The sequence below is a fragment of the Oryctolagus cuniculus genome, chromosome 1 (genome assembly GCF_964237555.1).
Source record: "Oryctolagus cuniculus chromosome 1, mOryCun1.1, whole genome shotgun sequence".
Classification (NCBI taxonomy): domain Eukaryota; kingdom Metazoa; phylum Chordata; class Mammalia; order Lagomorpha; family Leporidae; genus Oryctolagus; species Oryctolagus cuniculus.
This window is the reverse complement of record NC_091432.1, coordinates 44,072,473-44,094,922: the sequence shown is the minus strand read 5'-3', so window position 1 is coordinate 44,094,922 and position 22,450 is coordinate 44,072,473. Positions and strand designations below refer to the sequence as shown.

The 22,450-nt window shown below is 38.4% G+C and overlaps 1 protein-coding gene across 10 annotated transcripts in view; it reads left to right on the top strand.

The window, feature by feature from the left end:
* ANO5 (anoctamin 5) overlaps nucleotides 1-22,450 on the top strand; it is a 118,039-nt gene that overhangs the window by 18,947 nt on the left and 76,642 nt on the right. For 6 of the 10 annotated variants that reach the window (XR_011388012.1, XR_011388018.1, XM_051824961.2 and 3 more), the window contains exons 2-5: nucleotides 1,589-1,635; nucleotides 13,617-13,664; nucleotides 17,733-17,774; nucleotides 20,668-20,781. Coding sequence is in view for 8 of the 10 variants with exons in the window: in XM_051824961.2 (XP_051680921.2) it covers nucleotides 1,589-1,635; nucleotides 13,617-13,664; nucleotides 17,733-17,774; nucleotides 20,668-20,781 (251 nt within the window). In the remaining 2 variants the exon portion in view is untranslated. The remainder of the gene's footprint in view (nucleotides 1-1,588; nucleotides 1,636-13,616; nucleotides 13,665-17,732; nucleotides 17,775-20,667; nucleotides 20,782-22,450) is intronic. The other 4 variants (XM_051824963.2, XM_070072433.1, XM_051824968.2 and 1 more) reach the window with 3 other exon arrangements.

Sequence of the window (22,450 nt, the reverse complement as noted above, 5' to 3'; positions counted from 1 at the left end):
GAAATATATTGTTTGAGTACTCGTTATAGCATTAAATTTCAATGCACAGCACATTAAGGATAGAGATCCTACATGAGGAGTAAGTGCACAGTGACTCCTGTTGTTGACTTTACCAATTGACACTCCTGTCTATGGCATCAGTAATCTCCCTATGCTCCAGTCGTGAGTTTCCAAGGCTATGGAAGCCCTCTGAGTTCTCCGATTCTTATCTTGTTTAGACAAGGTCATAGTCAAAGTGGAGGTTCTCTCCTCCCTTCAGAGAAAGGTACCTCCTTCTTTGAAGACCTGTTCTTTCCACTGAGATCTCACTCACAGAGATCTTTTGCCAGAGTGTCTTGGCTTTCCATGCCTGAAATACTCTCATGGGCTTTTCAGCCAGATCCGAATGCCTTTAGGGCTGATTCTGAGGCCAGAGTGCTATTTAGGACATCTGCCATTCTATGAGTCTGCTGAGTATCTCACTTCCCATGTTGGATCACTCTCCCCTTTATTTATTCCATCGGTTAGTGTTAGCAGGTACTAGACTAGTTTATGTGCTCCCTTTGACTCTTAGTCCTTTCATTATGATCAATTGTGACCTGAAATTGATCACTTGGACTAGTGAGATGGCATTGGTACATGCCACCTTGATGGGATTAAATTGGAGTCCCCTGGTATGTTTCTAACTCTACCATTTGGGGCAAGTCAGCTTGAGCATGTCCCAAATTATACATCTCTTCCCTCTCTTATTCCTACTCTTGTGTTTAACAGGGATCACATTTCAGTTAAATTTCAACACTTAAGAATAACTGTGTATTAATTACAGAATTAAACCAGTCATATTAAGTAGAACAGACAAAAAAAACTACTAAGAGGGATAATGTATTAAGTTGTTCATTAACAGTCAGGGCTATGTTTATTTTGACAGGCAGAGTGGACAGTGAGAGAGAGAGACAGAGAGAAAGGTCTTCCTCTGCCGTTGGTTCACCCTCCAATGGCCGCCGCGGCCGGTGCACTGCGGCCGGCGCACCGCGCTGATCTCTTCTAAACAGTTTTTAATGAGACTTCTGTTGGAGGCTGTTTGGAACAGTTTAGTTCCAGGAAAATCTACATTTTCTTCCAGTATTTTCCTTTGAGCTTTCTTTTTTATCATTGCTCAATTTTTGTTTTCACCTTTGGCAAACTTTTTTTTTGTTAGGATTTATTTATTTATTTATTTATTTGAAAGTCAGAGTTACAGAGATGCAGAGTCAGAGGGAGAGAAAGAGAGAAAGTCTTCCATCAACTGGTTCAATCTCCAAATGGCCCACAACAGCCAGAACTGTGCCAATCCAAAGCCAGGAGCCAGGAGCTTCTTCCATGTCTCCCATGTGGGCACAGGGGCCTAAAGGCTTGTGCCATCTTTTACTGCTTTCCCAGAACATAGCTGAGAGCTGGATCAGAAGTGGAGCAGCAGGAACTCGAACTGGTGCCCATATGAGAAGCTAGCACTGCAGGTGGTGACTTTACCCACTATGCCACAGCACCAGTCCCTCTGTCTGCATACTTTTGAACATATTCAGATCAGTTGACCAGTGTAACATGTTTTTCTCTTTCTTATTTCTTCTAGGGAGAGTAGTTACTAGAGAAATAGATCCCAGTCTACAAACAACAGAGGTAAGTTAAATATATGTGTATTAATTTCTCTATAAATGAGAATAAACAATTAAGATATGGTTAGAAGTATAATTCATATGAATAATTAAATCTTTATACTTCAAATATTTATTCACATTACTTATATTTTTTATCTGTAACATTTTTAGTAAGGAAAGCAATTTTCTATTTAATGCATATTTAATGTAGTATCTTTCTAGATGTTGTAAAGGAAAAAAACATAAGTTTGAATTTGTTTTGAGACTTCCTGTGAAATAAACCCAGATGCAGGGCCTTGATATACAAGCTAATAGTATTGGGCTTAAAGAATTTGCCATAGTTTAAATAGTTTTTTATATTATAGCATTACTCAGTGATAGTGCTTATTGATGACTATGCTGGGGGTCAAGTAATTCAAATTGAATGTAGTTACATTAAATAAAACAATAAATCATTACATTAAGTACAGGCAGTGCTTTGTATGTGCAGGTTGTATATCTGGAGATTGAATAAAATGAGGGTCAAAAATAGTTTTTAAGAATTAGAGGTGAGGCCGGTGCTGCGGCTCAATAAGCTAATCCTCTGCCTTGAGGAGCCGGCACACCGGGTTCTAGTCCCGGTCGGGGCGCTGGATTCTGTCCCGGTTGCCCCTCTTCCAGGCCAGCTCTCTGCTGTGGCCAGGGAGTGCAGTGGAGGATGATCCAAGTGCTTGGGCCCTGCCCCGGTATGGGAGACCAGGATAAGCACCAGGCTCCTGCCTACAGATCAGTGCAGTGCGCTGGCCGCAGCGGCCATTGAAGGGTGAACCAACCAACGGCAAAAGGAAGACCTTTCTCCCTGTCTCTCTCTCTCACTGTCCACTCAGTCTGTCAAAAAAAAAAAAAAAAAATTACAGAGGTGAAGCCAGTGCTGTAGCACAGTAGGTTAAGCTGCCACCTGCAGTTCCGGTATCCCATATGTGCACCAGTTCAAGGACTGGCTGCCCTACTTCCTATCCAGCTCCCTGCTAATGTACCTGGGAAAGCAGCTGAAGATGACCCTAGTCCTTGGGCCCCTGCCACCCAAGTGGGAAACCCGGAAGAAACTCCTGCACTCCTGGCTTCAGCATGGCCCACCCCTGGTAGTTGGAGCCATTTGGGGAGTGAACCAATGGGTAGATTTCTCTTTCTCTGTCTGTCCTTTTCTCTCTCTCTCATTTTCAAATAAATAAATAAATCTTTAAAAAAATTACAGCTATACTAAACATGTAGATGTTTTTCTTGATATTATTCCCTAAATAATGCAGTATAATGACTATTTATATTGTATTAGATATTATAAGGAATCTAGAGATGATCTAAAGTACATGAGAAGATATAAGTTATATGCAAAAAATAACAATTTTATATAAGGATATCCATATGTTTGGGTATCCTTGCCTGGTTATGGAACCAATCCCCAGAGATAACAAGTGGTAACATTATAACTTGTAGAAATATAGAATATTTTTAACCAAAGGCTTTGTTTAATTTATATGAACTTTTAAAATATACTACAAGTTATATTGCTTTTATACAGAGCATAACCTTTCATTTCTTTTTTTGAAAAGATTTATTTTTATTTATTTGAAAGAGTTACAGATAGAGATAGAGCCATACAGAGAGAGAGAGAGAGAGAGAGAGGTCTTCCGTCTGATGGTTCACTCCCCAAATGGCCCCAATAGCCAGAGCTGAGCTGATCCAAAGCCAGTAGCCAGGAGCTTCTTTTGGGTCTCCCACATGGGTACAGGGACCCAAGGACGTGGGCCATCTTCTGCTTTTCCAGGCCATAGCACAGAGCTGGATCAGAAGTGGAGCAGCCAAGACTCGAATGGGCACCCAGTGGGATGCCTGCCCTGCATGCCAGGGCTTTAACCCACTGCAATGCATTGCCAACCCCTCTAACGATATTTCAATAAAATTATTTTTCTAGAAGGCTCTAGTGTGGGGTTTCATAAATGAATGAGACAGATCATGGACATCTTCACCTGAAGAGTGCGCCCTGGATTGCTTTGGCCAGCACTTTCTATTAGAGGGTATCAGCAAGTCTACAAGCCAGCTGGCACATAGGCACAGTTGATGTACAACTTTAGGTGGGAAAGGAATCCAGTCTGGTGATCCATGACTGGGAACAGAACTGTGGTGTAAATCTTCAAAGACAGGTCCATTCAAATGTTCCTGCAATTAACATCCATTCAGCCCCCTGCTGTCTAGGCTGCCACATTCCTTTAGGGGCAGCTTATGCCCCCCATTGCCTATTTTGATGGAGATCAGAAACCTTAGCCTTTCCTCTAATTTCATGGCAGTTTCCTGCCTTGAGACACACTCAAGCAGCATCATCTACTATAGGTCCAAAATTATGCAAGTGGCTGTTACAGATGTAAAATCCTTATGTTGAGTTGAGGGTGTCCAATTAGATATAAACAGTGCCCCAGATTGGCAGTGTGCTAGTTGGCTGGATAAGCTGGCTCCATAAACTGGTTTACATAAGATTCCTACAAGTTCTAGGATACCTTTAAATGTATAGTGACCAGAATTTGAGAAAAATAGAATATAAGAATCAGAAGATGAAGATCATATGGTGTAGTAACTTTTTTAAAAAGATATATTCATTTTATTTGAATGGTAGAATTGTAGAGAGAGAGATCTTCTATCTGCTGGTTCACTCTCCATATGGCTGCAACAGCCGGGGCTGGCCAGGCCAAACCAGGAGCCTTGGGGCTTCATCTGGGACCCCCACATTGGTGCAGGGGCCTAAGCATTTGAGCATCTTCTGCTGCTTTCCCAGGCACACCAGCAGGGAGATGGATTGAAAATGGAGCAGCCATGACTTGAACCAGCACCCATATGGGATGCCAGAGCCTCAGGTGGCAGCCTTACCCTCTGTGCCATAGCATTGGTTCATGGTATAGTGGTTTTTACAGTGTAGTATAGAGAATAATAATTATATGAAGAGTTTCTTAAAAATGCGGACCCTTGGGCCTTAGCTCAAATACTAATCGATATCTTTGGGGATAAAGGTGAGGAAGTAATGAAGGATGCAATAGCTTCATGACTAAATTTTATGTAAGGCTTTGTGTGCCTTTGTAGTACTAGTTAAATACAAACTTGAGCGAGTTAACTTCTCTATACCACAGCTTCCATGAAATAAGATTAAACAAACATAAGAAATTCTCAAATTCTCAACTGTGTTGGCTTTATAAAATTAGTTTTAAGGGCTGACACTGTGTTATAGTAGGTTGAGCCTCCACCTGAGGCTCTGGCATACCATATGTGTGATCCTTCGAGTCCCAGCTGGTCCACTTCCAATCCAGCTCCCTGCTAAGGTACCTGGGAAATCAGTGGAAGATGGCCCAAGTGCTTGACTCCTGTACCCACAAGGGAGAACTGGGGGAAGTTCCTGGCTTCTGGCTTCAGCCTGGCCCAGCCCTTGCCATTGTGGCCATTTGGGGAGTGAGACAGCAGATGGAAGACATCTCTGTTTCTCCCTTTCTGTTTTAACTCTGGCTCTCAAATAAATAAATAAATAAATAAAATTTTTAAAAATTAATTCTTGCTTATTTTCTAGTGATCATTACCATAAATTTACTAAATTTACTGTGTCATATATATATATTAAAGATTTATTTATTTATTTGAAAGTCAAAGTTACACAGAGAGAGAAGGGGAGGCAGAGAGAGAGAGGTCTTCCATCCACCTGTTTATTCCCTAGTTGGCTGCTACAGCTGAAGCTGTGCAGATGTGAAACTAGGAGCCAGGAGTTTCTTCCAGGTCTCCCACGCAGGTGCAGGGACCCAGGGATTTGGGCCATCTTCCACTGTCTTAGCAGAGAGCTTGATTGGAAGTGGAGCATCCAGAACTTGACCCAGGGCACAAATGGGATGCTGGCACTGTAGGCAGTGGCCTTACCCGCTATGCCACAGCAGTCCCCCTCCACTGTGTCTTATATTTTTAATTCACATGTATTTTCTAGATCTCCACAAAGACTGTACAATGTTCAATGATGACTTACATTAATTGTATTTATTTTTTTTTTATTTATTTATTTATTTATTTATTTTTTGACAGGCAGAGTGGACAGTGAGAGAGAGAGACAGAGAGAAAGGTCTTCCTTTGCCGTTGGTTCACCCTCCAATGGCCGCCGCGGCCGGCGCGCTGCGGCCGGCGCACCGCGCTGATCCGATGGCAGGAGCCAGGAGCCAGGTGCTTTTCCTGGTCTCCCATGGGGTGCAGGGCCCAAGCACCTGGGCCATCCTCCACTGCACTCCCTGGCCACAGCAGAGGGCTGGCCTGGAAGAGGGGCAACCGGGATAGAATCCGGCACCCCGACCGGGACTAGAACCCGGTGTGCCGGCGCCGCTAGGCGGAGGATTAGCCTAGTGAGCCGCGGCGCCGGCCTATGATGACTTACATTAATTGTAAATAAGAGGCTACTACTCTGGAATTTAGCCCTTTTTAGCATTCATGAAACCACAGAAGATCCTTTGAAAAAATAATATATATATATATTTCAATTAGTTTTATATAGTTGAATAAAAAGGTTATGTGAAGTTTATAAAGTAGAACTATATAAACTGGCTTATTATTCTGCCTACTAGACTTTGGCATTGGGATTCTGAATACAGATAGTCTAATTATAAAGCTTACTCTTTAGTCACTCTACAATATTACTTTTTTAAGTATACTATTTTAGGGTCTGATATTGTGGCATAGTGTAAAGCCTGTTCCACTTTTGATCCAGCTCTCTGCTAATGGCCTTGGAAAACCAGTGGAAGAAGGCTCAGGTGCTACCTGTGTGGGAGACCGGGGTGAAACTGGCCCAGCCCTGGTCATTGCAACCATTCAGAGAGTGAATCAATGGATAGAAGATCTCTCTCTTTGTGTCTCCCTCTCTTTCTCTCTGACATAAAAAAAAAAAAGTACTATTTTAAGAACCTTATGCGCTGGTGCCCGCAGCTCACTAGGCTAATCCTCCGCATTGCGGCGCTGGCACACCGGGTTCTAGTCCCAGTCGGGGCGCCAGATTCTTTCCCGGTTGCCCCTCTTCCAGGCCAGCTCTCTGCTGTGGCCAGGGAGTGCCGTGGAGGATGATCCAAGTGCTTGGGCCCTGCACCCCATGGGAGACCAGGATGAGCACCTGGCTCCTGCCATCGGATCAGCGCGGTGTGCCGGCCACAGCGCGCCGGCTGCGGCGGCCACTGGAGGGTGAACCAACGGCAAAGGAAGACCTTTCTCTCTGTTTCTCTCTCTCTCTGTCCACTCTGCCTGTCAAAAAACAACAACAACAACAACAACAAAAAACAAACAAACAAACAAAAAAACGTATGCAAGATTCAGTCATGAAGCCATCTAGTTCTGGACATTTCTTTTTTTGGAAGTTTTAAATTATTTCTTCCTCAATCTCTTTGTTAATGATCTGTTAGAGCTTTCTATTTCATGATTCAATTTTATTAGATTATGTAGGAACTTATCCTTTTCCTCTACCAAGCATAGGAAACCTTTTCCCTGCCAAGGGCCATTTGGATATATATGATGTCATTCACAGACCATACAAAATTTTCAACTTAAAAATTAGGCACCTGTAGATTTTTTGAATTTTGAGTTCCACCTGAGGCTGCCTTGGCAGGGCCAGGCCAAATGATTTTACGTCTCTCATTAGGCCCATGGGCGGGATGTTTACCACTCCTGCTAGGCTATCCAATTTGTTGGCTTAAACTTGTTCATAATAGCCCCTTATGATTTTTATTTCTAAGGCATCTGTTGTAAAGTTTTTACTTTCAATTCTGATTTGATTGGATTTTTCTCTCTTTTTCTTAATCTATTAAGGGCTATGTTGGGTTTATTTTTTCAGAGCAGTAACTCTTGATTTTATTTACTTCCTTTGTTTTTTCTGTTCTCAATTTCATTTATTCTTTTTCTGATCTATATTTTTCCATCCTTTTGCTAATCTTTGGTTAATTTTGGATGTGTTTGCTTCTTGAAGCATGTGTTAGACTATTAATTGAGCATCTTTTTTTCCTTTTTAATGTAGGTATATATTGTTATGAATTTTCCTCATGGACCTACATTGGCTGTATCCCATGAGTTTTGATATGTTGTCTTTATATTGTCATTTATTCAAGACATCTTATTTTTTAAATTACCATTTTATTTTTTGACCCATTGATTACTCAGGAGCATCTTGTTTAAGTTCTAGTTATTAGTGAATTTCTCAAAATTCCTTTTGCTATTAACTTCTAGTTTCATACTGTTGTGGTACAAATACAACATGAGATATGATTTTGATCTTTTTGAATTTGTTAAATTTTGTGTGTGTGGAGGCCTGTGTGATGGCACAGAGGGTAAAGTCACCACCTGTGATGTCAGCATATTATACATTACACAGTCCTGGTTTAAGCTCAGTCTGTTCCACTTTCTGTTCAGCTGCCTGCTAATGTGCCTGTTAGGGTAGCTGGGAATGAATCAAGTGCTTGGGCCCCTGCAATCCATGTGGAAGAACCAAATGGAATTCCAGGCTTCTGGCTTTGTCTTGGCCCAGTCCCAGCTGTTGCAGACATTTGGGGAATGAACCAGAAGATGGAATATTTTTTTTTCTCTCTGTCTCTCCCTCTCTCTGATTACTTTTGATATATTTAGTGTGTGGCTTCCTTGTACCCATCAATAAACAAACCAACTGAACTTTTCTAGGCTAATTGAAGACATATTTTGAGTCAATGTTTAGTAAAACTGTACTGAATTCATTTGTTTTCTTATTGGTGAGTGTAGCAGTATGGTAAATTTTTAGAGGTCTCTACTTCAGAACTGAATGAGCAAGATATGTATTAACTTCATTTGCTTGCTGATATATTTAGGTGAGCTAGTGGAGTTCATTAAGGGGGCCATAGTAGATAGCATCACATACATATGAAATGGGATTTGGAGCATGTATTTAGAGACTGCAGTTTCCCACGATTCTAACCAACAGTTTTAGTATCAATTTAATACCATAGAAGATTTTCATCTTTTTGTATTTCTGCATAGAGAACCTAAAGTTTTTGTTTTTTAAATTTAAATGCTCCCCATAGTAGAGCTTCACCTGCCCTATTTAATACAGTAGTACAAAAACTGGCATGTGTTCAAAATTATGTCTTCATACTCCTTAAGAACACAAAGAAATAATTTCTTTATCCAGTCTACTGTTGATGGGCATTTGGGTTGGTTCCATGTCTTAGATATTGTGAAGTGAGCTGCAATAAACATTTAGGTGCATACAGCTTTTTTGTTTGCCGATTTAATTTCCTTTGGGTAAATTCCAAGGAGTGGGATGGCTGGGTTGTATGGTAGGGTTATATTCAGGTTTCTGAGGAATCTCCAGACTGACTTCCATAGTGGCTTTACCAGTTTGCATTCCCACCAACAGAGGGTTAGTGTCCCTTTTTCCCCACATCCTTGCCAGCATCAGTTGTTGGTAGATTTCTGAATGTGAGCCATTCTAACTGGGGTGAGGTGAAACCTCATTGTGGTTTTCATTTGCATTTCCCTGATGACTAGTGATCTTGAACATTTTTTCATGTGCCTGTTGGCCATTTGGATTTCCCCTTTTGAAAAATGTCTACTGAGGTCCTTGACCCATCTCTTAAGTGGGTTTTTTCCTTTGTTGTTGTGGAACTTCTTGATGTCTTTGTAGATTGGTTACTAAGGCTTTATCTGTTGCATAGTTTGCAAATATTTTTTCCCATTCTGTCGGATGCCTCTTCACTTTCCTGACTGAAATTATGGGACATGTAATCTATAGAATACTATAGCAGTAAAAAACAATGAAATCCTGTCATTTTCAACAAAATTGAGGAATCTGGAAAACATCATGCTGAGTGAAATAAGCCAGCCCCAAAGGGAAAAATACCATATGTTATCCCTGATGGATAACAACCTACCAGGCACCAAAAAGGATACCTGTGGAACTGAAATGGACACTATGAGAAACAGTAACTTGAGCAGTCCTTGTCCTGAATGTTGATGAACAACTTAACACTTTATCCCTTTTAGTATTTTTTGTTCTACTTAATACTTTTGGTTGAATTCTGTAATCAATACACAGTTATTCTTAAGTGTTGAGACTTAACTGAAAAGTGATCGCTGTTAAATATAAGAGTGGGAATAAGAGAGGGAGAAGATGTACAATTTGGGACCTGCTCAAGCTGACTTGCCCCAAACGGTAGAGTTAGAAACATACCAGGGGATTCCAATTCAATCCCATCAAGGTGGCATGTACCAATGCTATCTCACTAGTCCCAGTGATCAATTTCAGTTCATAATTGATCATAATGATAGGACTAAGAGTCAAAGGGATTACATAAACAAGACTAGTGTCTGCAAATACTAACCGATAGAATTAAAAAGGAGAGAACGATCTAACATGGGAAGCGAGATACACAGCAAATTCATAGAATGGCAGATATCCTAAATAGCACTCCAGCCTCAGAATCAGCCCTTAAGGCATTCAGATCTAGCTGAAGAGCCCATGAGATTATTTGAGGCGTGGAAACCAAGACACTCTGACATAAAAAAAAAAAAAGAAAGAACTAAGTGAAAAATCCCTGCAAGTGAGATGCCAGTGGAAATAATGGGCCATCAAGAGGTACCTTGGGTCATGCTCAAGCTGACTTGCCCCAAACGGTAGAGTTAGAAACATACCAGGGGATTCCAATTCAATCCCATCAAGGAGGTACCTTTCTTTTTTATATATATATATTCTTTCAACTTTTACTTAATGAATATAAATTTCCAAAGTACAGCTTATGGATTACAATGGCTTCCCCCCCATAACTTCTCTCCCACCTGCAACCCTCCCCTTTCCCACTCCCTCTCCCGTTCCATTCACATCAAGATTCATTTTCAATTGTCTTTATATACAGAAAATCAGTTTAGCATATATTAAATAAAGGTTTCAACAGTTTGCACCCACATAGAAACACAAAGTGAAAAATACTGTTTGAGTACTAGTTATAGCATCAAATCTCAATGTACAGCACATTAAGGACAAAGATCCTACATGAGGAGTAAGTGCACAGTGACTCCTGTTGTTGACTTAACAAATTGACACTCTTGTTTATGGCATCAGTAATCATCCTAGGCTCTTGTCATGAGTTGCCAAGGCTATGATAGCCTTTTGAGTTCACTGACTCTGATCATATTTAGACAAGGTCATAGTCAAAGTGGAAGTTCTCTCCTCCCTTCAGAAAAAGGTACCTCCTTCTTTGAAGACCTGTTCTTTCCACTGGGATCTCACTCACAGAGATCTTTCATTTAGGTCATTTTTTTTTTTTTTTTGCCAGAGTGTCTTGGCTTTCCATGCCTAAAATACTCTCATGGGCTTTTCAGCCAGATCCAAATGCCTTAAGGGCTGATTCTGAGGCCAGAGTACTGTTTAGGACATCTGCCATTCTATGAGTCTGCTGTGTATCCTGCTTCCCATGTTAGATCGTTCTCTCCTCTTTTTATTCTATCAGCTAGTATTTGCAGACACTAGTCTTGTTTATGTGATCCCTTTGACTCTTAGTCCTATCATTATGATCAATTACGAACTGAAATTGATCACCGGAACTAGTGAGATGGCATTGGTACATGCCATCTTGATGGGATTGAATTGGAATCCCCTGGTATGTTTCTAACTCTACCGTTTGGGGCAAGTCAGCTTGAGCAGGTCCCAAATTGTACATCTTCTCCCTCTCTTATTCCCACTCTTATATTTAACAGCGATCACTTTTCAGTTAAGTCTCAACACTTAAGAATAACTGTGTATTGATTACAGAATTCAACCAAAAGTATTAAGTAGAACAAACAAACAAATACTAAGAGGGATAATGTATTAAGTTGTTCATCAATAGTCAGGGCAAGGGCTTATCAAGTCACCGTTTCTCATAGTGTTCATTTCACTTTAACAGGTTTCATTTTTGGTGCTTGGTTAGTTTTCATCGATCAGGGAGAACATATGATATTTGTCCCTTTGGGACTGGCTTATTTCACTCAGTATAATGCTTTCCAGATTCCTAACAGGGATCACTTTTCAGTTAAAATTTAAACACCTAAGAATAGTTGTTTGTTAATTACAGAGTTCAACCAATAGTACTAGAACAAAAAAAAATACTAAAGTGGATAAAGCATTACATTGTACATCAACAGTCAGGGCAAGAGCTGATCAATTCACTCTTTCTCATAGTGTCCATTTCAAAAGAATGAGGCACCTTTCTCTGAAGGGAGGAGTGAATTCCACTTTGACTATGACCTTGTCTAAATATGATCAGAGTCAGTGAACTCAAAAGGCTTTCATAGCCTTGGCAACTCATGACAAGAGCCTAGGATGATTACTGATGCCATAAACAAGAGTGTCAATTTGTTAAGTCAACAACAGGAGTCACTGTGCACTTACTCCTCATGTAGGATCTCTGTCCTTAATGTGCTGTACATTGTGACTTATTGCTATAACTAGTACTCAAACAGTACTTTATACTTTGTGTCTCTCTGTGGGTGCAAACTGTTGAAATCTTTACTTAACATATACTAAACTGATCTTCTATATATAAAGAGAATTGAAAATGCATCTTGATGTGAATGGAAGGGGAGAGGGAGCAAGAAAGGGGAGGGTTGCAGGTGGGAGGGAAGTTATGGGGGGGGGAAGCCACTGTAATCCATAAGCTATACTTTGGAAATTTATATTTGTTAAATAAATGTTAAAAAAAAAAAGAACAGAAAGCAGTTACTACTTCTCTGTGACTCCATCTGTGACTTAACTTTTGTAGCATTGAGTGTATTTCCCAAGATGGTCTGTGCAATGTTTTTAAAATGTTTTCACATACTTTCTTTTTTTTTAAGATTTTATTTATTTGAGAGGTAGAATTACATACTTAGAGAGGAAGAGATAGAGAGAAAGGCCTTCCATCTACTGGTTCACTCCCTAAATGGCCACGATGGCCTGAGCTGTGCCTATTTGAAGTCAGAAGCCAGGAGCTTCTTCCAGGTCTCCCACACAGGTGCAGTGGCCTAAGCACTTAGGCCATCTTTTACTGCTTTCCCCGACCATGGCAGAGAGCTGGATTAGAAGAGAAGCAGCTGGGAACTGGTATCGGCATCCATATGGGATGTCATTGCAATGGATGGAGGTTTAACCCACTATGCCACAGCACTGGCCCCATGTCCACAGCACTTCCTATGTATTCTTTTCAAAATTGGTTTTCCCAGCATTACCTGTGCATAATGAGATACTGGTTGTATTTTTCCAAAAACAATATTAAATGAATCTTCAGTCTAGATACGAATTTCAGGACATTTCTTGTAGTTGCTGCCTAGCCATAGCACTCTACTAATTGTATTTCTAGAAAGCTGAGAAGTGTCTGGGTGCTCTTGCAGGAGCATGTTCTGTGGTATGTGAGCCATCATATGAGTGATGCATCATATGGCTTTAATTAAAATCAGTTTGTAGTTGTGTAGTGTTTTCTCCCTAGGTTGTAAGTATGAATTCCAAAGAATTCTAATGGTACGTTTTCCAAGGTAAATATTTGTTTTCAAGCAAATGTTGAAAGGCATAAACAACCAATTAATTCTGCCCTTTGTTTTGATCCTCTTCAAGATTCAGTATAATTAAAAGAATAGACTTCTTGTTGTTTTTTTCTTTTCATTGTTTGATATGCTGCCTCCCAAATTCTAATTCTGGCTCAAGCTCCCTGTCTTCACCCACAGAGATACACTCAAAGACAAACAGATAAGTATACCCACATGCACACAAACACACACGCACATGTGTATACACATACACAGTGTTGAATACCATTTCAGGTGCTTCATAACTCTCTTGGGACCCAGCTTTAGCATTTCTGCATAGAAAACTTACAGAGAACCTGGAGGTTTTTTTTTAATATTATTATTATTATTGTTGAAACTTAAATGTTCTCCTAGCCCTATCTGTGCTATTATTAAACATGACTGTCTTCCCCTTGGTTCTATTAATAGAGCATGAGCAGCAGAGAGACCAATTTACTCATCAATGAAGAATCAATGGTAAGCAACAAACGACACTATCCTTTCTTGGGTGGACATGGATGGAACATGTTTTGCAGTCTACGGTGGTATTATTCTCTTTCCCAGTTCTCTTATTCAGGCTCTATATATATATATTCAGGCCACCTATAAGGTGGTGTTTAAAAACCTATTACTTTAGAAAAAAAAAGTCAGTTCCTTAAGGGAAAAAATGATATCAAATATATTAATTTGAATTACATGTTAGACATAGCACTTTACATGCATTTTAATGTTTCTCAGTTTTGCAATTGAGAAAATGAATGGTTTAAGAAGTTGACTTGATCAAAATTATCCCTATTTTTAATGGACTAGAACTCAAGTTTCTGAAGCCTACTTCAAAATCCTTACTGTGTCACAGCACTCTTCTTTGAAGTAAATACCTAAGAATAATCATGGAGAAATGTGATTTTTTTAAAAAATAAAATGTCATTTATGATGTTAGTAAAGGACTTACTTTTTTTTTTTTTTTAGTTGCATAGTAAATGAAAGATGCTGTTCAGGAAGATGTAGACAGTTTCACAGTACAAATGTTTCTATATTGAAAATTTTCACATAGGTGATGGTTTGCTTTTCAGTAGGCTACCAATATACACTGTTCTGATGAGGATTGGTCAAATTAAACTGAAATTTTGTTGATTAATTTTCTTTATTTTTATTTTTTGATTGTACAAACATTAATGTGATTTCCCTCTTGCAAACTATTCATTGAATAAGATTTGGTGGAACCTAAACCTCACACAATTTTATTGTCATTTTTTAAGGAAAATATTTTACTTTAAAAATTTTACAACAAGATTTTCCTGTGAGATTACATGACTAGATTCCTTTCTAAATCCTTGGCAGGCCCACAGTAGATAGCATTACATACAAATGAAATGGGATTTGGAGCATGTGTTTACTAGAGGCTGAGAGTCTCCCATGATTCTTCTGAGTGGTTGCAGTCTCAATTTAATATCATGAGTGATATTCATCTTTTAGTATTTTTTAATAGAACACCTTACATTTTCATTATTGAAATTTATTTACTTTTTAAGATTTTATTTTATATTTGAAAATCAGAGTTACAGAGGGAGGGAGAGACAGGAAGAGGGAAAGAGATATTCCATGTGCTGACTCACTCCCCAGATGGCCGCAATGGCCAACACTGGACCAGGCCTCAGACAGGATCCAGGAGCTTCTTCCAGGTCTCCCAAATGGTTGGCAGAGGCCTAAACACTTGGACAATCTTCCATGGCTTTTCCCAGGCCATTAGCAGGGAGCTGGATCAGCAGTCAGGACATGAACCGGCATCCATATGGGTTGCTGGCATCACAGGTGGCACTTTTACCTGTTATGCCACAGTAATGGCCCCGTTATTGAAATTTAATGCTTGGATCCAGCACTGTGGTGCAGTGGGTAAAGCCGCCCATCTATGGCACTGGTATCCCAAATATAGGTACTATTTGGAGTCCTAGTTGCTCTACTTCTGATCCAGCTCCCTGCTAATGCACCTGGGAAAGCAGAGGAAGATGGCCCAAGTATGTGGGCCCCTGCACCTAGTTGGTAGACCTAGAAGAAGCTCCTGGCTCCTGGATTCTCATTGGCCCAGCTCCAGCTGCTGTGGCCTTTTGGGGAACGAACCAGCAGATGGAAGATCTCTCTCTTTGTCTCCCTCCCTCTTTCTCTAACTCTGCTTTTCAAATAAATAAATATTAAAAAAAACTTTATATAAAAAAGAAATTTAAATGCTTCCCTTGCATCACTGGCACTATTGTATTGAGTACAGTAGTACAAAGGTTGGTGTGGGTTGAAAATTATGTCTTCGTCCTTTATTCGCTTGAAGGTAAATACATAAACTGGAATTATAGAACAAAACATTTTCAGGTAAGTGTTTCTTTCTTCTTTTTTTCCTCTCCATCCTTCTGTGGCAACCATTTTCATTTTTAAGTTTTTTTTTCAGTGATATTGCAAATATCCCTACTATGAATACCTTTAGGAATTCATCTGAAAGTATTTTGGTTAGTGTATCTTTCTGCATTGGAGTTCTCTATCAAAGAACCAAGGCATATATAGCTTTGTCATTTATCTCCAAATTCCTCTTCATTTAACATGTTTGACAAATATATGAGAGTGCCAGTTTCCTGCTTTTAGATTTTTTTCTTTCTGATATTGAAACACCAAGTAACTATTAGGAGCTCTTTCAGTTAGCTCAGCATCTTAGTATAGTTTAAATGTGCATTTTTCTTAAGATGAGTGAAATGCATTTTTTTCTACACTGAATGGTCATTTTAATTAATTTGTTACATCAGTCTGTTCATATATCTTCTCCATTTGCCTGTCAGGTAGTTAGATTTTTATTTTTTCTCTTGATTTTTTTTTGGGGGGGGGGACTATGTACATCTTTAACATTATCTTTTTACCTATGATAAAAGTTGCAAATACTTTACCCGCTTATGTTATGTCTAATAATTGAAATTTTAAATTCTAAAAAACTTTGAAATGACCTGTGATATTTCATTATCTATGCTGACATTATCTTTGGTTACACAGTATATGTTTAAAATTTATAAGTAAATTTTTTTGAAAACTTCACTTTCATGTAATTTTAGATTTACAGATTTATTACAAATATACTACACTTTCCTTATACCCCATGTCTTCTGTTATCTTCTTCTATTAGCATCTTACATTAGTATGGTTTATTTCTCACAATAAAGTTAATTTATTCACATTTCCTTAGGTTTTTCCTAATGTCTTGTTTCTATTTCAATATCCCATCAAAGAAACTGCATTGCATTGAGTAGTCAGCTCTTAAGGAGCCCCTGGCTGACACAGTTTCACATACATTTCTTGTTTTTGAGACGCACCATTCAGGTATTTTGAAGAATGTCCCTTATTTGGGGCCTAGAACTCAATCTAGGTTTTTCATATGGGTTGAAGGCACCCAGGTACTTGAGCCATAACCATCTACCTCCTAGAGTGCACATTAGAAGGAAGCTAGAATGAAAGCAGGGCCAGGACCTGAATCCAGACTCTTCAAAATGAGATGCTGGTGTCCAAACAACATCTTAACTTCCACAACAAACGCATGCCTCCCAAATATCATTGATTATCCAAGATATTTTTTGGTAATTGCCTTGGTATTTTAAATAATGATTACAGTAATCGAAGATTGGAGACAATTCATGATTTAAAAAATTAAATGATATTTTCTCTTTTAGTATATTAGGAAGTCATAAGATATTTTTAAAATAAACTCTGTGTAAGCTTTCTATACATATATACATAAACTTTTGCATATGTAATATCTGCATCATCTCAGTATAATTATAGTAATTCTGTTTTCTTTGCCTGATCAATCAATCAACTATCAAGGTATACTTAACAGCCTATCCATTTTACTCTGTATTTTTATTATTCCAATGTTTTTCTTCATTATCATTTTTTCTCTTTCCTTCTTAATTAAGTTCCACAAATATTTATTATTTAAAGCTATCCTCTAAAGGAGTTAGGGAGGAGAGGGCATATGACACAGCAGTTAGGATGCTGCTTGGGTTGCTCACATCTTATGTTGTAGTGCTTGGTTCAAGTCACAGCTCCTCTAGCTTCCTGGTAATGTGCAACCTAGGAGGCAGCAGATGATGACTCAAGTACTTGGGTCCCTGCTACTCATGTGGGAGACCTTGATTGAGTTCCAGGCTTATAGCTTTTGTCTGGCCCATCCCTGGCTGTTGCAAGCATATGGGGAGTGAACTAGCAGATGGAAGATTCATATTCTCCCTCTCCTTCTCCCTCCCCATTCCTCTCTCTCCCTTTTAAATAAAGTTAAAATAAATAAAATGTTCAAAAAGGAGTTCTGGGAATTTGAAGTCTCTTGCCCATTGGCTATTGCTTTCCTTCAATTTTTTTCCCCCTCTTTCCTCCTTGCTACCTCTCTCCCCTCCAGGATTGAATATCACACACACAGATAAACAATTATAGAGTGATCATACTAAAGTTTGTGTATATGTTTCTTGGAATCTTTAATTCTGGGTAGGAAATCCTAACTCTCTATCGGTTGCTTCACAGCCTGCAAAACGGTATAATTTGTTCCTGCGGCGGCGTCTTATGGTAAAAACCAGCGCTGAATGATGCTGCTTTTGCTCTGGATGGCTGCAGCAATAGCATGGGTCATTTTTCTTCCAAGGAGTACTGTTGATTTGTTGGGACTTTCTCACTGATACCTAGTTCCCAGGGAATTGAAGTTTCAGAATAATGATTCTTAATCTTTTTTAGATCTGATGGAATCTATACCCTCTTTCTAAAAATGTACATACACACACACACACACACACACGCACACATGCACAATCTACATAGCTTCAGAGGAATACAGATTTATGTATCTAAGAATAACTACATCATTCAGAGAAGCCACTCAGATGTTTGTTTCATTATAAATAGGCATTTCTAAGCACAAGTTAAATATGAGCACAAATACTCATACTATAAAATATGATCTAAAGATATAAATGGCATGTTTGGAGCCCAAAAAAAGCACAATGTGTTTTAATAACATTCAGTTATATATAACAGAATTAAGATCTTTCTGCCCCAGTTAACTGGTTTTTAACTGTCTTAAGACATGTACCTCATGGTGATTTACAAGGTTACTGATGATTTTTTTTTCTTTATATTAAGAAAAAAATTCACAGCTTAAACTTTAAATACTACATAATGATAGAAGTTTCGGTCATCCTAAGTCATCCTGGTTCTAAGGAACAAAATAAATATACTCATTATTATTGTACACTCAGGAAAAGAATTAGAATCCCTATTCTCTTAGGTATTTTGTTGAGTCTTTGTCAAAAATGGAGTGTAAATTTTGTCCCCTTTGCACATCTTCAATCAATAGTACCACCCTTCTGGATCACAGTTGAGCTTGTCTGTATAATATGATCGCTTATAAATATGGTAGATGTCAAAATTCTTACATACATGCACACAAATATGGCTGCTACAGACATAGGGCAAGAGAACTATTGCTTTTTCCTTCTGATTTTGTATTTTGATTAAATATAATCAAATTAGAACCATTTGTTCTAATTGGCTTCCACAAATTGATGAATTTCATAAGATAAGCTAATACTATGATGACTTACAAGAATGAATGGTTTTGTTGGTTTTGCTTTGTTTCCTTTTCTTTTCCAAAGTGATTTTCAATCAAACTTATATGTAATAATAGCTGTTACATAGATTTAAAATACCACAAATTGAACATGACCACAAATTGAACATGAGCTTCCTAACTTGTTCATACCTGACTGACTTACATCCGCTGTCTTTTATGGGAGATCCATCTGGCCTGATTTAGGTGAAAAATGGTATAGAATACTATAAAACAATACTTACAGACATAAACTATTAGAAATACCAGTTGTGCCTGGTTGCTCCTCTTCCAGTCCAGCTCTTTGCTGTGGCCCGGGAGTGCATTAGAGGATGGCCTAAGTCCTTGGACCCTGCACCCACATGGGAGACCAGGAGGAGCACCTGGCTCCTGGCTTCGGATCAGTGCGGTGTGCCCGCTGCAGCATGCCAGCCGCAGTGGCCATTGGGGAGTGAACCAACGGAAAAGGAAGACCTTTCTCTCTGTCTCTCTCTCTCACTGTCCACTCTGCCTGTCAAAAAAAAAAAAAAGAAAAAAAAGAAAAGAAATACCAGTTGTGAAGATTAAAATCATCGAACTTCCTATTCATGGGTTAGCTAAAGTAATTGGAAAGGTGCCTCATTGACATCCAATAAATCATCTATTTCTGTAATTCTATGTGCCACACTTAGGCTATTAATATTAAGTATTACATATTTTATATTAACTATGAGAAGCCAAATCAGCCACACATGAAATTCTTTTAGGAGTTCTCTAGTGTTTTTGCTATTTTGAAAGAGAAATAATTAACAGGCAACACAGCATATGAAATTTAAAGTTTTAAGTTTAGTTATTAAACCAAGCAAATTTGTATAGATTTAAACAAAGGATTGATTTTGTTTCACATGAGAAATCGATGTTAAAGAGAAATTTGCATGAGTATTTACTTGCTGTAAGACCAACTAGCAGGCTCCCAGCTTTCTAATCTTTAACTGCATGTTAATTTTGTTTTAATATTTCAAAAGTAGAATTAGAAAGTGGAATATTTCTGAACTATGAGCATTAATCATAAGTTTCTGAGAGTGACATTCCACTAATTGGTCAGCAATTAATTATACCTCCAAAGTAGTATGTAACTATGAATTATTAAGTGGACTAATAGGTGTGTTGTTTAATGAAGATAACAAAGTTCTCTGAATATGCATTTTGGAATCAGTGTATACATATACTTATTTTATATTTTAGGGTAATTGTAGTATTTTTGTTGTATGCACAAGTAGTCAATTTGCTGATCCTCCTCCTGGGTCTTTTTTATTGAAAGCCCTATATAGAATTTGACTTCATTACATAAGCATACTCTTCTGTTGATGGAAACTCCAATTGTGTGCCCTGATCTGTCATTTCAAGAATCAAATATAACATTAAGTGGTGACCAAATTTTAGATAATCGAGCCTGCATTGTGGAACAGCAGTTTAAGCCACTGTTCACAATGCTGTAATTCCCTATTGGAGCAATGAATCCTGGCTGTTTCACTTCTGATCCAGCTTCTTGCTAAAGATCCTGGAAAGGCAGCAAGAAGGTGGTCCAAATACTTGGATCTCTACCACCCACCTGGAAAATCTAAATGGAGTTCCAGGCTCTTGGATTTGACCTGACCCAGCCTGGGCTGTTGCAACCATTTAGGGAGTAAAGCAGTAGAGAGAAGATCTTTTTCTCTCTGTGTCTCTCTCCCTCTTGCTCACTCTCTCTGTCAGTCTGCTTTTTAAATAAATGAAATAAATCTTTAAGAAAACAAATATTAGGTAATCATTTCCATGTTTTTTGCCACTTGAGAATAAAAATAGAATTTAAAATTGTGCCGTTTATGTCTCCTACAGTTTCAAAAAAATGAGCAAAGCAAAGATTCTATCTTCTTTCGAGATGGGATTAGGCAAATTGATTTTGTACTTTCCTATGTTGATGACTTAAGGAAAGATGCAGAAATAAAAGCGGTAAGTGCCTATGTGAGAAACACAAGAATAACAAAAAGAAGTATATTCTATATTTTGATGTGGATATTCACATTGAATTACATTGTAAAAAGTCAGAGACTTCCGAAGTGTTATTGAAAGCTGAAACTGAGTGAAAAGACTACAAAATAGGCAGCCGAGTAATGAATGTGTGATGCCAATTAAATTTACTGGATGTTTTAGAGACAAAGTCCTTTTACTTCTCCTCCAAGAAGCTGAGGTATTTAGACAGCTCACATTAGATATTAAGTGTGGCCACCAAATTGCAGGAGTTTTTGAAAATAATATAAATCTTTTCAGTGAAAATACTGTTTTGAAATTGTAGGATGAATTTATCCAATCTGCAGTGGACTTTGTATTATATTGTAATTATGATCCTATTTTATTTTCATTATGGCAATTGTCACTTTCAAAGCTGATATTATTTGTTCACTTTTATTTATTTTATTTTTATTTATTTTTTAGAAAGCTTTTACTTAATAAATATAAATTTCATAGGTACAGCTTTAGGAATTCTTCCCCATACCCACCTTAACACTTACACTCCCATCCCACCTTCTGCTCCATCTCCCATTCCATTCTTCATTAATTATCTTTTTATACAGAAGACCAACTCTTTACTAAGTAAAGATTTCAACAGTTTGTACCCACACAGACACACAAAGTATAAAGTACTGTTTGAAGACAAGTTTTACTGTTAATTATCATAGAACAGCTCATTAAGGACAGAGGTCCTACATGGGGAGCAAGTGCACAGTGACTCTTGTTGATTTAACAAATGAAACTCTTATTCATGATGTCAGTGATCACCCGATGCTCTTATGAGCCGCCAAGGCTATGGAAGCCTCTTGAGTCCACAAACTCCATCAGTATTTAGACAGGGCCATAATCAAATGGAAGTTCTATCCTCTCTTTGGAGAAAGGTACCTCTTCTTTGATGGACGCTTCTTTCCACTGGGATCTCACTCATAGAGATCCTTCATGTAGATCATTCTTTGCCAGAGTGTATTGGCTTTCCATGCCTGAAATACTTTCATGGGCTTTTAAGCCAGATCCGAATGGCTTAAGGGCTGATTCTGAGGCCAGAGTGATGTTTAGGGTGTTTGTCATTCTCTGAGTCTGCTGTGTGGCCTGCTTCCCATGTTGCATCGTTCTCTCCTTTTTAATTCTACCTATTGTTATTAGCAGACACTTGGTCTTATTTATGTGATTTTTTTGACACTTATTCCTATATATATAAGTTACACTCTTAAAATGATCGCTTTAACTAGTAAGATGGCATTAGCACCCACTTTAATGGGATTTGGAGTCCCATGGCAAAGTTTTTAGCTTTACCCTTAGTGGTAAGTCCGAGGGAACATCTGCCGAACTGTACATCTCCTCCCTCTCTTATTTGGGCTCTTATTTTTTACTGTGATCAATATTAAATTGGATTTAAAGACTTATGAGTAATTCTGTGTTAAGTAAAGTGTTCAACCAATGATATTAAGTAGAAAAAGAAAAGAGTAAAAAAACTAAAATAATAAACTCATCCTCTAAAGTCAAGACAAGGGCTATTCAAATATTTGTTTCTCATAGTGTAAATTTCACTCCTACATGTTTCCTTTTAGGTGCTCTACTAGTTGTCACAGATCAGGGGGAACATATGATA